Genomic DNA, 12,819 nt, shown 5'->3' with positions numbered 1-12,819 from the left:
GCATTGATCAAAAATTGGCAAATCAAATTAATGATTTAAGACAGTCTGTTAGTTGGCGTGGAGATCGGGTAGTGAGTCTCGAGCATCACATGCAAATGCAGTGCGATTGGAATACTTCGGATTTCTGCATCACCCCGTATTCCTATAACAAGACTGATCATTCATGGGAAATGGTCAAAGGACACCTTCTAGGTAGGGAAGATAATTTATCATTGGACATAACTAAATTAAAGAAACAAATTTTTGAAGCCTCTCAAGCTCACTTATCCATTGTGCCTGGAGCTGAGGCATTAGATCAGGTGGCAGAAAATCTTTATGGATTAAACCCCACGACTTGGATTAAGTCTATTGGGGGCTCCACTGTAGTAAATTTTGGAATTATGTTTCTCTGTTTAATCGGCTTGTTTTTAGTGTGCTGGAACAGCCAAAGAATCCTGCATCAAAATTGAGAGAATGAACAAGACTTCATCGCCATGGCACATTTATATAAAAAGAAAGGGAGAGATGTTGCGGGAAGTCAGGGACCCCAAACGGAGGGACCAGCTGAAGCCATGGCAGAAGAATGTGGATTGTGAAGATTTCGTGGACATTTATTAGTTCCCCTAATTAATGCTTTTTAAATTTCTTATGCCTGTCTTTACTGCAATCTTGAAACATAAATTGTGAAGATTTCATGGATACTTATCACTTCCCCATTCAATACCCTTGTGATTTCCTATGCCTGTCTTTACTTCAATCTCTTAATCTTGTCAGCTGAGGAGGATGTATGTTGTCTCAGGACCCTGTAATAATTGCATTAACTGCACAAATTGTACAGCATGTGTGTTTGAGCAATATGAAATCTGGGCACCTTGAAAAAAGAACAGGATAAAAGCAATTGTTCAGGGAATAAGAGAGATAGCCTTAAACTCTGACTGCTGGTGAGCTGGGCGGAACATAGCCATATTTCTCTTCTTTCAAAAGCAAATGGGAGAAATATCGCTGAATTCTTTTTCTCAGCAAGGAACATCCCTGGGAAGGAGAATATGCGCCTGGGGGTGGGTCTCTGAACTGGCCCCCCTGGGCGTGCACGTCTCTTGTGGTCGAGACTGCAGGGCTGAAATAGACCCCAGTCTCCCATAGCACTCCCAGGCTTATTAGGAAGAGGAAATTCCCACCTAATAAATTTTGGTCAGACCAGTTGCTCTCAAAACCCTGATAAGATGTTATCAATGACAATGGTGCCCGAAACTTCATTAGCAATTTTAATTTTGCCTGGGTCCTGTGGTCCTGTGACCTTGCCCTGCCTCCACTTGCCTTGTGATGTTCTATTACTTTGTGAAGTACTTGATGTCTGTGACCCATACCCTATTCGTATACTCTCTCCCCTTTTGAAACTCCCTAATAAAAACTTGTTGGTTTTACGGTTTGTGGGGCATCATGGAACCTACCGACATGTGATGTCTCCCCCGGATGCCCAGCTTTAAAATTTCTCTCTTTTGTACTCTGTCCCTTTATTTCTCAAGCTGGCCGATGCTTAAGGAAAATAGAAAAGAACCTACATGAATATCGGGGCAGATTCCCCAACAATAGGGCTGTTTTACAATCTTAAAAAATAAAATTTAATTTAAGAAAAAGCACATTAATTAAAAATATGGGTCTCTAGGTTCTGTTTATCATATACTAAAAAGTACTCTTGAATAAAGCTCTGCAGTATATCCAGGGATGATGATCAAAATGTTTATTAACCAGTAAGGCAGGGGCACTGCCCAGTGAGAATGGCATTGACCTCAGTTCAGGAGCAGAGTCCTGGGAATCTCCTGGTATGGGTATTAGCCTGTAGGTGTCAGGCTATGAGTGGGGCAGGGTGCTAGGGGTGGGGTCAAGGCTGCAGCAGAGCACTGGAAGGCTTAGGGTAACAGCCATATACCAACCTGCATGGAAGTATTTCAATACTTTAACCACCAGTACTGATGAACCAGGACATCCCAGCTGAACATTAGCTCCATATATATATTAAAGATTCTATGTTACATTTTATTAGGGGTTGGTGGCAATGGAGATCTCAGTGGTGAAAAATCACTTCTGGTCCTTCCAAACCAGCTGAGGCACAGTGAATGTACTCAGAGGGTGTCTCTGCAGTCTGGTGGATCTTGTCCATTGGGCAGAAGATGGCCTGAAATGCATAGGGTTATCTGCATGAAGAACCAGGTCTTTGTCTTACTCATCATTGTATCCCCAGTACTTGAAGCTACTTGAGGCTCAATGACAAATGAATGATTGGAGATAAATGGCTGGTTGTTTTAACATGTAGTTTTTATTATTCCGATGTGTTGAGGCCAGAAGATCAGGAGACTGTTGCCATTGAAAAGTTTGTTACTCACAGCTTCGAAGAGGAAGGGGCACCTCATGGCATAAAGGGCCACAAAGGGGAGCACTAGGGTCAGTCAGGAGGCAGAGGTGATGGGGGGAACATGAGCAAGAGACTTCATTCTAATGTCAGTAGAAAGGAATGGGTGAAGTAGGGTAAGCAGGCTTAGGATTGGCTAGTTGGGATAATTACAGTGGTCTGTGAGGTATAGAGACTGTCTCTAGTTGTCTAGTACCTGGCCCCAAGGCAGAAGAATAGTAGCCTGGAGTGTAGGAGTATGATAAGGGAGGTGGTGGGAGTGTGAGTTCTGGATTAGTTAGTTTGCATATGAAAGACATGCTCCCAAGGAAATTATTTACTATCTCCAGGAATATAGCCCCGGGAGGGCCAGTCTCTCCAAAATCTGCTTGGTTTCAGATGTCAAAGAATCAAAAATATAGAAAATAAAAAGGCAGGATTAAGACAATGGCTACCCTTGAGAAGTCATGCAAATATCCCCTTTATCATTAAAGGTCCGATGAAAGCAAGCAGAGATGTTTTCTTTCTCTTTGCCTTTAGTCTGTTTTCACCTGTGGGTTGTTCTAACATAGCACTTAATGTTAATGCTTATAGCCAAGATTTATTAAGCCCTCACTACGTGTCCAGCACTATCCTAAGAATTCACATGCATCAGCCCAATTAGTGTCCACAACACCCCATGCAGTATGTTCTGTTTGGATCCTTGTTTTATAGATGAGGAAGCAGGAGCCTTGAGAAATGAGTTAGTCAAAGTCACATGGAGCTATGCTGTGATGCTCTTATTCTCTGTGCTATACTCCGTCTTTCATTCATTCTATTTCAGTAGCTTGCTTGGGCGTCTATTGAAGCAACTAGTTTGAGCAGCGCAACATGTTGGGCAATTCTCATCTGTGTGTGCCCAGTCTCCATCATAGAGTAGGCTCTTTATAAACCTATGTGAAATCAGTAAGTGAAGCTCTCACCAGCTTTTCTCTTTGATTTGAGCAACCCAATAAGCAGCAGAGTATCTAGTGATAGAGAGCTGTCCCAAGGGAGGGAGAACTGTTTTCCGGCTTCCTGTTTTTTATTTGACATTCTCTGAGAATGGGAACTTGGGAAGAAAGAAATGTATGATTCTGTAAATGTTTATTTCTGTTTTGAGGCATGTGTGCTTTACTTAATCTGGGTTCCACAAATGCTTGCTTTGCAGGAGATTGCCTTTAGAGAGAAGTGTATGAGATGTGTGGCCTGTCCCTGGGAAAACCAAGTGAATGTACGGAACATACTCTGACCCAGGAATGTTAATGGGAGAGATAGAGTTACTGTCTGTGTCACGTGGGGCTTTCCTGATTGTCTCCTTTGCTTTGTCTTTCCCCCAGCTTGCCACCAGTCCTGTTTAAGATGTGCAGGGAAAAGCCCACATAACTGCACAGACTGTGGGCCTTCCCATGTGCTGTTGGATGGGCAGTGCCTCTCCCAGTGCCCAGATGGCTACTTTCACCAGGAAGATAGTTGCACAGGTGAGTATGTAACGTGCTGGGGCACGTTGCCTATGACCATGTTTTGTCTTCAGAGCATAGCCAGACACTGTAATTAGGAACCTTGTCATACCGGGGACTAAGATTCAGCTGTAAATCCTTGTCTTGAACTTGCAGGTTCAAAGTATAGAGGGAGGGGAACAAGTGAAATTTAGTTCTTTCAGTAAGGAAGCACGGAAATAAAACATTAGAATCAGCTTTACCCTAGAAACTATAATATTTGAATAAACTCTGAACTTGGTTTTCTCTTGCCTGGAAGACAATGATCTGAATAAATAACTGCTGTCATGGACTACATAATGACCTTTATTTCCTAAAAGAACTAGAACTTAATTCAGCATAAGTCTTTGTTGCTATGGCTTAAAGAGAGAGAGAGAGACAGAAAGAGAGAGAGATAGAGTTCTACTGTTGCCCAAGCTGGAGTGCAGTGGTGTGATCACAGCTCACTGCAACCTCACCTCGGCCTCCTGGGCTCAAGCAGTCCTCCCACCTCAGCCTCATGATTAGCTGAAACCATACGTATGTGCCACCATGCTTGGCTAATTTTTTATTGTAGGAAAAAGTGTTGCTCAGGCTAGACATGAACTTTGGGCTCAAGTGATCCTCCCACCTTGGCCTCCCAAAGTGCTGAAGTTACAGATGTGAGCTACTGTACCCAGCCTGTGGTTTTTTTAAAAAGTTTAAAAGTTTATGTTTCTGATTATTAAAAATATATGTGCTCATTGTAGAAGGATTGAAAGTTCAGAATAGGAAAAATAAATGGGGGTTTGGGGATAAAGATAACTGATTATGCCACATCTTAGAAGCAACAAGTCTTACCCTGGTGATAGATTCCTTTTTGATCTACTTTTTATGCATGCTGTTACAAAATTGAGAATAAATTAGAGCTATATTTTATTTTATTTTTTTTTTTTTGAGACGGAGTTTTGCTCTTGTTGCCCAGGCTGGAGTGCAATGGCACGATCTCGGCTCAGCGCAACCTCCGCCTCCCGGGTTCAAGCGATTCTCCTGCCTCAGCCCCCCGAGAAACTGGGATTATAGGCACGCACCACCACGCCCGGCTAATTTTGTATTTTTAGTAGAGATGAGGTTTCTCCATGTTAGTCAGGCTGGTCTCAAACTTCCAACCTCAGGTGATCCGCCCACCTCGGCCTCCCAGAGTGCTGGGATTACAGGCGTGAGCCACTGCGCCCAGCCTTATATTTTATATTTTTTTCAAAACATAAAGTCATAAACAATTTTCTTTTTTCTTTTTTTTTTTTTTTTTTGAGACAGAGTCTCACTCCGTCGCCAGGCTGGAGTGCAGTGGTGCAATCTCCGCTCACTGCAACCTCCGCTTCCCAGGTTCAAGCAATTCTCCTGCCTCAGCCTCCTGAGTAGCTGGGATTACAAGTCCATGCCACCACGCCCAGCTAATTTTTCTATTTTTAGTAGAGACAGGGTTTCACCATGTTGGTCAGGCTGGTCTCGATCTCGTGACCTTGTGATCCACCTGCCTCAGCCTCCCAAAGTGCTGGGATTACAAGCATGAGCCACCACACCCGGCTGTCATAAGCAATTTTCTATGTGATAAAAAGTTATATGTACAGATACCTGTGTGTATATTTATCGTTTTCATGGCTGCATATTATTCTATTTCTTTTTCTTTTTTGTAAGAGATGGATTCTCACTCTGTCACCCAGGATGGAGTGCAGTGGCATGATCATAGCCTTGAACTCCTAGGCTCCAGTTATCCTCCTACCTTAGCCTCCCAAGTAGCTGGAACTATAGGCATACACCACCATGCCCAAGTAATTTTTTTTTAATTTTTTGTAGAGACAGGGTCTCACTTTGTTCTCAGGCTTGTCCTGAACTCCTGGCCTCAAGCAATCCTCCCTCTTCAGCATCCCAAAGTCGTGGGATTACAGATGTGAGTCACTGCATCTGGCTCCATTTCTTTTCACATAAGAAATGAAATTTGGCAACTGGGACACTTGAGGACACTAGGGAGATCTTTTACTTTCTCCCTCTTAATGAGGTACTGCTCTGGTTTTCAATTGTTGCCTAAGAAACCACCCCAAATTTGTGGCTTAAGACAACAATTGTTATATTTCCCGGTTCTGAGGATTGCTGGGCAGCTCTTTCTTCAGATCCTGCAGGTGGGCTCTTCATTGACATGTCTGTCACCTGGGTTGGTCAACAATCTCTTACTCTATGAGGCCTCTTCTCATGGCTAATTGTGCTTCCTCATGGCATGGCAATCTCAGCTAGTCAGTCTTCTAATGTGTCAACTGTCTTCTCCTGGAATGAGTATTTCAAGAGACCTAAGCAGAAACTGCAAGCTGCCTATCACCTAACCTAAGAAGTCTCACTGTCACTTCTGCTATATTCTGTTGGTCAAAGTAAGATAACCCATATTTGGGTGGGTGAAGGAACAGAATACACCTCTCAGTGGAGGAATGGCTTATGCACACAGTTAGGGATGGATTTGATTATCTTCATCATGGAGACAAGCTACCTTGGGTGTTAATGCACTTGTATGGAATTAAGCATTTGGTACAGGTAACTGTGCACTTCCCAGCCCCACTTTTCCCGGGCTATAGCAGAATAGAGCAAAAGGAGATGGAGGTATTTACTTCCTTCTTTAACATGTCAGTCCAGTATGTTTTTTAAGATCACCTTTATGTTTCAGTGACAGAGATTTTGAAAATCACTAGTTGGGATTAGTACAGAATTTTGTTGGAATTGACACACTACTAAAATTTAAGGACTTTATTGTAGCACTGTGTGTGGTTTTTTTTTTTTTGGTATATACAGGAAAAAAAAAACATTCTATCATGATTTCTCTTTTATTTCTAAAAAATAGACTGTTGGGGCCAGCTGATAGGAAAAAGCCCACTAATATGAAATTATATCACATGTATTTCTGGAGTCAGTAAATAAACTTATGACATGTTTTTAAAATAAATTAATATTTGTTACATTCATCTAGCCTTAAACTTCAAAGAAGTGATTTAGAATGAACACAAATTTAGATGATTGAAGATCAATATTATATTTGTTCTGGAATTTTTTGCCTTTTTCTAACTGTCTTTTTAATCTCTGCAGTCTCCTGGTGAGTTGCTTTACTTTAAATACTCTGTCAAGCTCAGTGGGGGAATGTTCCTGGTTTGTCATTAGGATTGCCCTTGAGAGCTGTTTCTATCCTTAGGTGCTTTCATCCTAGCCCAGCTGGTTTTTGTATGTATAAAATTGTTTAGGGGAGGAAAGTCTGGGTAGCTCTAGCTCTTCTCTGTCCATGCCTCTTTCTGCTGGGAGCCAGCAGATGGATGGTACCATAAGCATCAGGGCACCCAGGTCACTGGAAATATTCTGATAGGGAGGAAGAACAGGGTGTTGGAAATCATCCAGAGAATGCTGTCTTTTGGATAGGAGCTTTCAACATTGAGAGCCTCAGGAATGTGGAAGGGGTGAGAGTGCTATCCTTCTAATCAGCATTTCATTTTCTTGCTTGCTTGCTTTTTTTTTTTTCTTAAACAACTCCTTATCTTCTCTTGGCCTCTTGCCAGAATCCAGAGGCTGTTGACTTTACTTGAAATCTGTGCCTTTGCTTCCCACCAGCCGCGTGCCAGGAGGGAATTCATCAGTTGCTGCAAGATCTACCCAGCTCCAGCCCTTCACAACCCCTCCTCTTGGACTCAGACCTGCTTAGACCTCCTTGTCCTTGGCAGAGAAGTTCTTAAATCTGCTTCCAGGTGCTTGCTCCTGCTGCTCCTTGGCAGCATCAGTGCAGCCGCAGCTGCAGCCGCCTTTGATTCTTTGCCACTCTTATCCTTATTGCTTACACCTTACCGTGACTCATTTGGTTTGTTTCAGTGTTGTACCTCTTGTTAATTTGGTGTTTTTTCTGGAGAAGACGTAGCTTTGGCATAACTTTGTCTCTAAGGAATTGAACTTCAGAGGCAGCTCACGAGAACCTCCAGAAAGAGGACTTTTTCTGTTCTTTGTATTTAAATTAAGTATTGCTGATAAAATAAGCATCCCAGTGGTGGTGGCTTGAAGGGAGTGCCTGGATGGCCCCTGACTCTAGAGAGAAGTTGCAGTATAGTTTGCTGTGTATGGATTCCCCCCTCATCTGCTAGAAATTTCTGAGAAGTAAAATGTCCCCTTCTTCTCCCTGTCCCACTCATTCTTTGAGTCATGGTATGTTAGGGTCAGGGAGTCCTACCACTCGTGCTTCTGCTCTGTGACTATGATTTGAACTTCCTTACACAGATGGGGATGATCATGCTGGTCCCTCTGGAATGTGTGGCCAATTTCTCACATATTTATAGTTCTAGATTCCATATTGTGTTCACGGACAGTAGTCCCCTTGACATCAGAAATGCAGTCTCTAGGTCAGGTCCAAGGGTGTGCCAGGCTTGCTCAGGGATCTTCTAAAGATGATTAGAGTTGGAGGTCTGCTTTTAATGTAATTTGTGGAATGCATTAAATACTTCACACATATACATGCTGAGCGCTAATTCCAATCCTGGTTTTCGTCCCCCTGACAGAGTGTCACCCAACCTGCAGGCAGTGCCATGGGCCGTTGGAGTCTGACTGCATCTCCTGTTACCCTCACATCTCTCTTACCAATGGTAACTGCAGGACCAGCTGCAGGGAAGAGCAGTTCCTCAACCTCGTGGGATACTGTGCTGGTGAGTGAAACTCCTATGGACTCCTCGGAAATCACTGGGCAGCTGCCGGGGCTCTTCATACCAGGCTTAAGGGGGCTCCTTGTCCTCAGTTTATGAGCTCTTTTATAGGAGACATTTGTCTCATGTCTGGAAACTCATGTTACTGCTTCTCCTTGGGCATTTAGTAAATACTTGTGGATTTAAATAGAACTTCTAATAATACTCTTGCAGATCCTGAAAATCTCAGACTCTCATGTTGATGAAGAATGAAGTGATGATAATAGCACCTTTATATGCATTCAAAACTTCTTCTTAAGATAGCAAAAAGTGTTCTGAAAATAAGTCACTCCAAGCCTTCCTTTCTATTGTCTGCATTTTGTCCTGCTTCTTGCTGTGGAGAATCTTTGCCATCAGCCCCAGACACAAAATTTTTGAGAGATTAACCTAAAAGTAGATCAGTTGCCTTAGGAGATGGGATTTTTTTTCTTCCTCATTTTAGAACTCAGATCTAAAAAAAAAATTAGGAAAGCAGTCTGAAATTTGAATAATGTTGGGACCAGACATCATTTATGTTCATCTATCTATTCAGACAACAAGTGTGTATTTTTGAGTGCCTATTAATGGTCAAATGCTCAGAATCCAGGAAAACGATGAAGGAGACAATGACACCACCACCAAAGAGCCTGTAGACTGGGGAGGAGAATTTACTGGGTAATGGGTTATTGTACATTTCTTGATTCACTTTTTCAAACTCTGGGACAAACTTGCAGAGCCTCACCTTTAGCAGCTGTTGCCTCAGCTCAGAAGGGCTGAACTGGGGGGATCCTGGGATGCTACTGGGCAAAAGGGAAAGGTGAGAAAGTGTGCTGAGAGGTTGACCAGGCTGTCAGGCTTGTCCTGGAGCAGGGAGGAGGCGTGGCCAGTTGTCTAGATCACAGTATCCAGCAGGCACATTCAGTCTGCGATGGCACCGACATATCAGCTGTTCGGTCTGGTGGATTGAGGGTGGGGCGGGGCACAGCAAGTCAGCGGCTGTGTTCCCTGTGGCTGGTGGTACCATGGTCCAGGTGAGCCATTTGTTTTTGCACATGACATTAAAGACTAGACATTTTGGTATTAAGGTCTATATCCTAAGAAAACCAAACTGTCAAGCACGGGGCTGCAGCCCAGAATGCTGGATTCAGAGCAGAAGCCCAAGTGTAGAGACTGTGCAAGCATTTTAGGTGCAACAAAAAGTGGAAACTCAGAGTCCAGGATTCAGACTAATCAGAACCCCTGTCAGTTGTAGGATGTGAGTCTATTGCTAGTGATATCAGTCATAGTCAAGACTGTCTTGGAAAGTGGGAAAAATGGGAGATAGTAGTGCCCATCCCCAAAAGAGAATTTGGAGATGGAAGGGGTTGTTATTACAGTTTGTATGTTTGAGTTTAGCTACTTGTTGTCACTTTAAGACATGGAGGAGCAGCTACTCTGAGAATTAATTGACTCCCTACGTGGCTAAAGCATATTGGTGGATATTTACTGAGAACTCACTGAGCACAAGGTGCCAAGTTGATGTTTGAGGGGGATACAGAGGTCTTCCAGGCTACTTAAGGAGGTGAACCAAAGACACAAGTGTAGTTAACAAATGGTACAAAGCAATTTAGGGACAGTAACACCAACCAATAATAAAGGCTGTAGGAGTTCGAGGTAGGGAGAAGTAACAAGATATGGAAGGCATTATGCGGGGGGGCAGAACCCAAAATATTTCCAGAAAAATAACCAGGATCCTGTGAGACAGAGGGAGATCTGGTGGGCTTTCTGAGCATGGTTTCACCAGGAGACAGGCCCAGCAGGTATAGCACGTGGGCCACTCATGACTAGTGAGTCATCTAACCTGGGTGAAAAACATGGTTGATATTAAAGCATATTAGTTAAAATGGTCGGGAAATTTAGATTCAAACCAGAGTATAGAAAGTTCAAAGTTTCAGGCCAAGAAGTTTTGACTAGATCTTGTGAGCAATAGGGCCATGAGAGTTTTGGAGAGGACTATAGCTTGACTAAGGGTGTCTTAAGGCACGAAATCTGCAACTTGTATGGAAAATGGACTAACATAAGGACAGATTAGAGTCAGGGAGAAGAGTTAGAAGGTAGGACCTGAACTATATCCTTCATGATGGCTTTTTTATTTAAAATGTAACTCTGAATGTGGGCCCTAAAAATTTTATGCTAGGGCATATTTAAAAAATACGTGTTTATATAAGGAGATTAGAAAAACTTAATTTTTAATGAGCTCTGTTCTCTCTAATGTCCAGAGTGTTCTTTGATAGTCAATTAGGTGATTAGGACTTGCATTAATTTTTTAAGGCTCATAGGGAACCTTTAGAAGGAGAATCATGGGACTGAGCTAAACAACTCTGGAAGCCCCCAACCCTAGAAGAGAAGGTCCTACCAAAATAAGCTGAAAAGGAAAATCTTGGCTGTCCTGGGAATTCGGTGTATTAAGTAATGGTTTTAAATGAGGTAACCATTGTCTGGTGCTTAGAAATCATTTATTGATTAAAGACTGGTGTTATAGTATTTATTATAGAAAAGTTTGATCAGTAATTTCAGTTATTGAACTTTCAGAGAACTGTGCTGACCCCAAAGTTTACTTTTTCACTAAATGTATGACTTATCTAAACACCTCTACTTTTCTCTGTAGCATTGCAATGCAATCACTCATGTACAGAGTCATCAAACATTTATGAAGTCTTTGCTCTATGCCAGGCATTGTACTGGGCTCTGGGGATGTAAAGACAAATCAGATATGATGCTTGCATACAAGAAATAGACTCTTGAGTGAATGAAAGTGTTAGTTTGCTAGGGCTGCCATAACAAAATACCACAGACTGGGTGGCTCAAATGATGGAAATTTATTTTCTCCAAGTTTTGGAGGCTAGAAGTCCAAGATCAAGGTGCCCGCAGGCTTGGCTTCCTCGGAGGCCACTCTCCTCAGCTTGTAGATGGCGGCCCTCTTGCTGCCTCCTGTGTGCACATGCGCCCGTTTCTCTCTGCATGTCCTAATCTTCTCTTCTTATGACTATATTGGTCACACTGGATCAGGACCCATCCTTTAATATCCTTATTTTAACTTAATTACCTCTTTAAAGGCCCTATATCCAACTACAGATACTCTGAGGTACTGGGATACGGCCTCAACACATGAATTTTCAGGGGACGAATTCAGCCCACAACAGAAGGGAGTGGGTGTTTAGTATGATATTGCTGTGGTACTCTGTGCACAGTACAGGATATGAGATGAGTCCATGGGACAGGACCCTGACCCACACTGGAGTGTGTGTATGTGAGTGTGTGGAGTGGGTATGAAAGCTTTCCGGAGGATGTCACAACTGAGATGATTTTAAAGGTGAGTGAGAATTAGAGGAATGTGGAGCTTTGGTGGCAGAACATTTCAGAAAATGGGCCAAAGAGGATTATCTATTGAGACACCCATAAAGAGTTGAGTCCTATGAGAGTGGTGAGACTTGAAGTGGGAGGGAGCAGGACTGGTCTGTAGGGCCTTGGTACACCCGTGGGGATGCCTTGAAGGTTCTGGGAAGTGTCACAATTGCATTTCTGTGAAGAGAAAGATCTGCGGAAGATGGCTTGGAAGAAAATACTGAGGCAGAAAGTTCTTTAGGAGGTAGCTGCAGAAATCCAGATGAGAGAAATCCTTTAATGAGAACATTGCTGAGGGGATAAAGGGGACATGATTTCACCAGGTATTAATAGTATGTTAGGTTGGCTCATCTCAGATTGCTGTTTTGTCTGCAAAAATGGTCCGAGTGGCAATTTCATATGATTTAGCGTAATAGAAGCAACAGAGGTTGGTGCTCCCTCAGCCCTGGGGGATAAGGGAGAAGGAACTTTGTAGATAGTTTCCAGGTTTCTAGTCACAGAAATTCGAGGGATGGGAGTACCATTTACCAAGGATAGGAATAGATCTAGGAGGCAGTGAGGAAAACAGTGTGCTTGAATTTGGCCAAGCTGAATTTGGGGTGACAGTTGGACATCCCAGAGTGTCTCTCCAGGCGGAGGTTAAAGGTATAAGTGGACAGGTCTCTTACTCTAGCTACTAGGAGCTTGTCTCCTCTCTCAGTGTTGCCCTGAACCTAAAGTCCTGGAGTTGTTTTGTTTTTGTTTTGTTTTGTTTTGTTTTTTGTTTCGTTTTTAACTAAAGTATTGCCTCAGTCAGGTCATAGTTAACCTCATAGAATGTTTAGGTGACTTTTATCTAAACTCAGGAAGGTGTTAGGAG

At 42.8% G+C, this 12,819-nt stretch overlaps 1 protein-coding gene across 1 annotated transcript in view; it reads left to right on the top strand.

Annotated features, from left to right (window-relative positions):
• Positions 1 to 12,819, top strand: part of FRAS1 (Fraser extracellular matrix complex subunit 1) — a 471,835-nt gene that overhangs the window by 258,245 nt on the left and 200,771 nt on the right. Inside the window, exons 19-20 of the mRNA XM_055297229.2 lie at positions 3,727 to 3,867; positions 8,418 to 8,561. Coding sequence (XP_055153204.2) covers positions 3,727 to 3,867; positions 8,418 to 8,561 — 285 coding nt within the window. The remainder of the gene's footprint in view (positions 1 to 3,726; positions 3,868 to 8,417; positions 8,562 to 12,819) is intronic.

Source organism: Symphalangus syndactylus, chromosome 10, assembly GCF_028878055.3.
Source record: "Symphalangus syndactylus isolate Jambi chromosome 10, NHGRI_mSymSyn1-v2.1_pri, whole genome shotgun sequence".
NCBI lineage: Eukaryota > Metazoa > Chordata > Mammalia > Primates > Hylobatidae > Symphalangus > Symphalangus syndactylus.
This window is presented reverse-complemented; position numbering and strand designations above follow the sequence as displayed.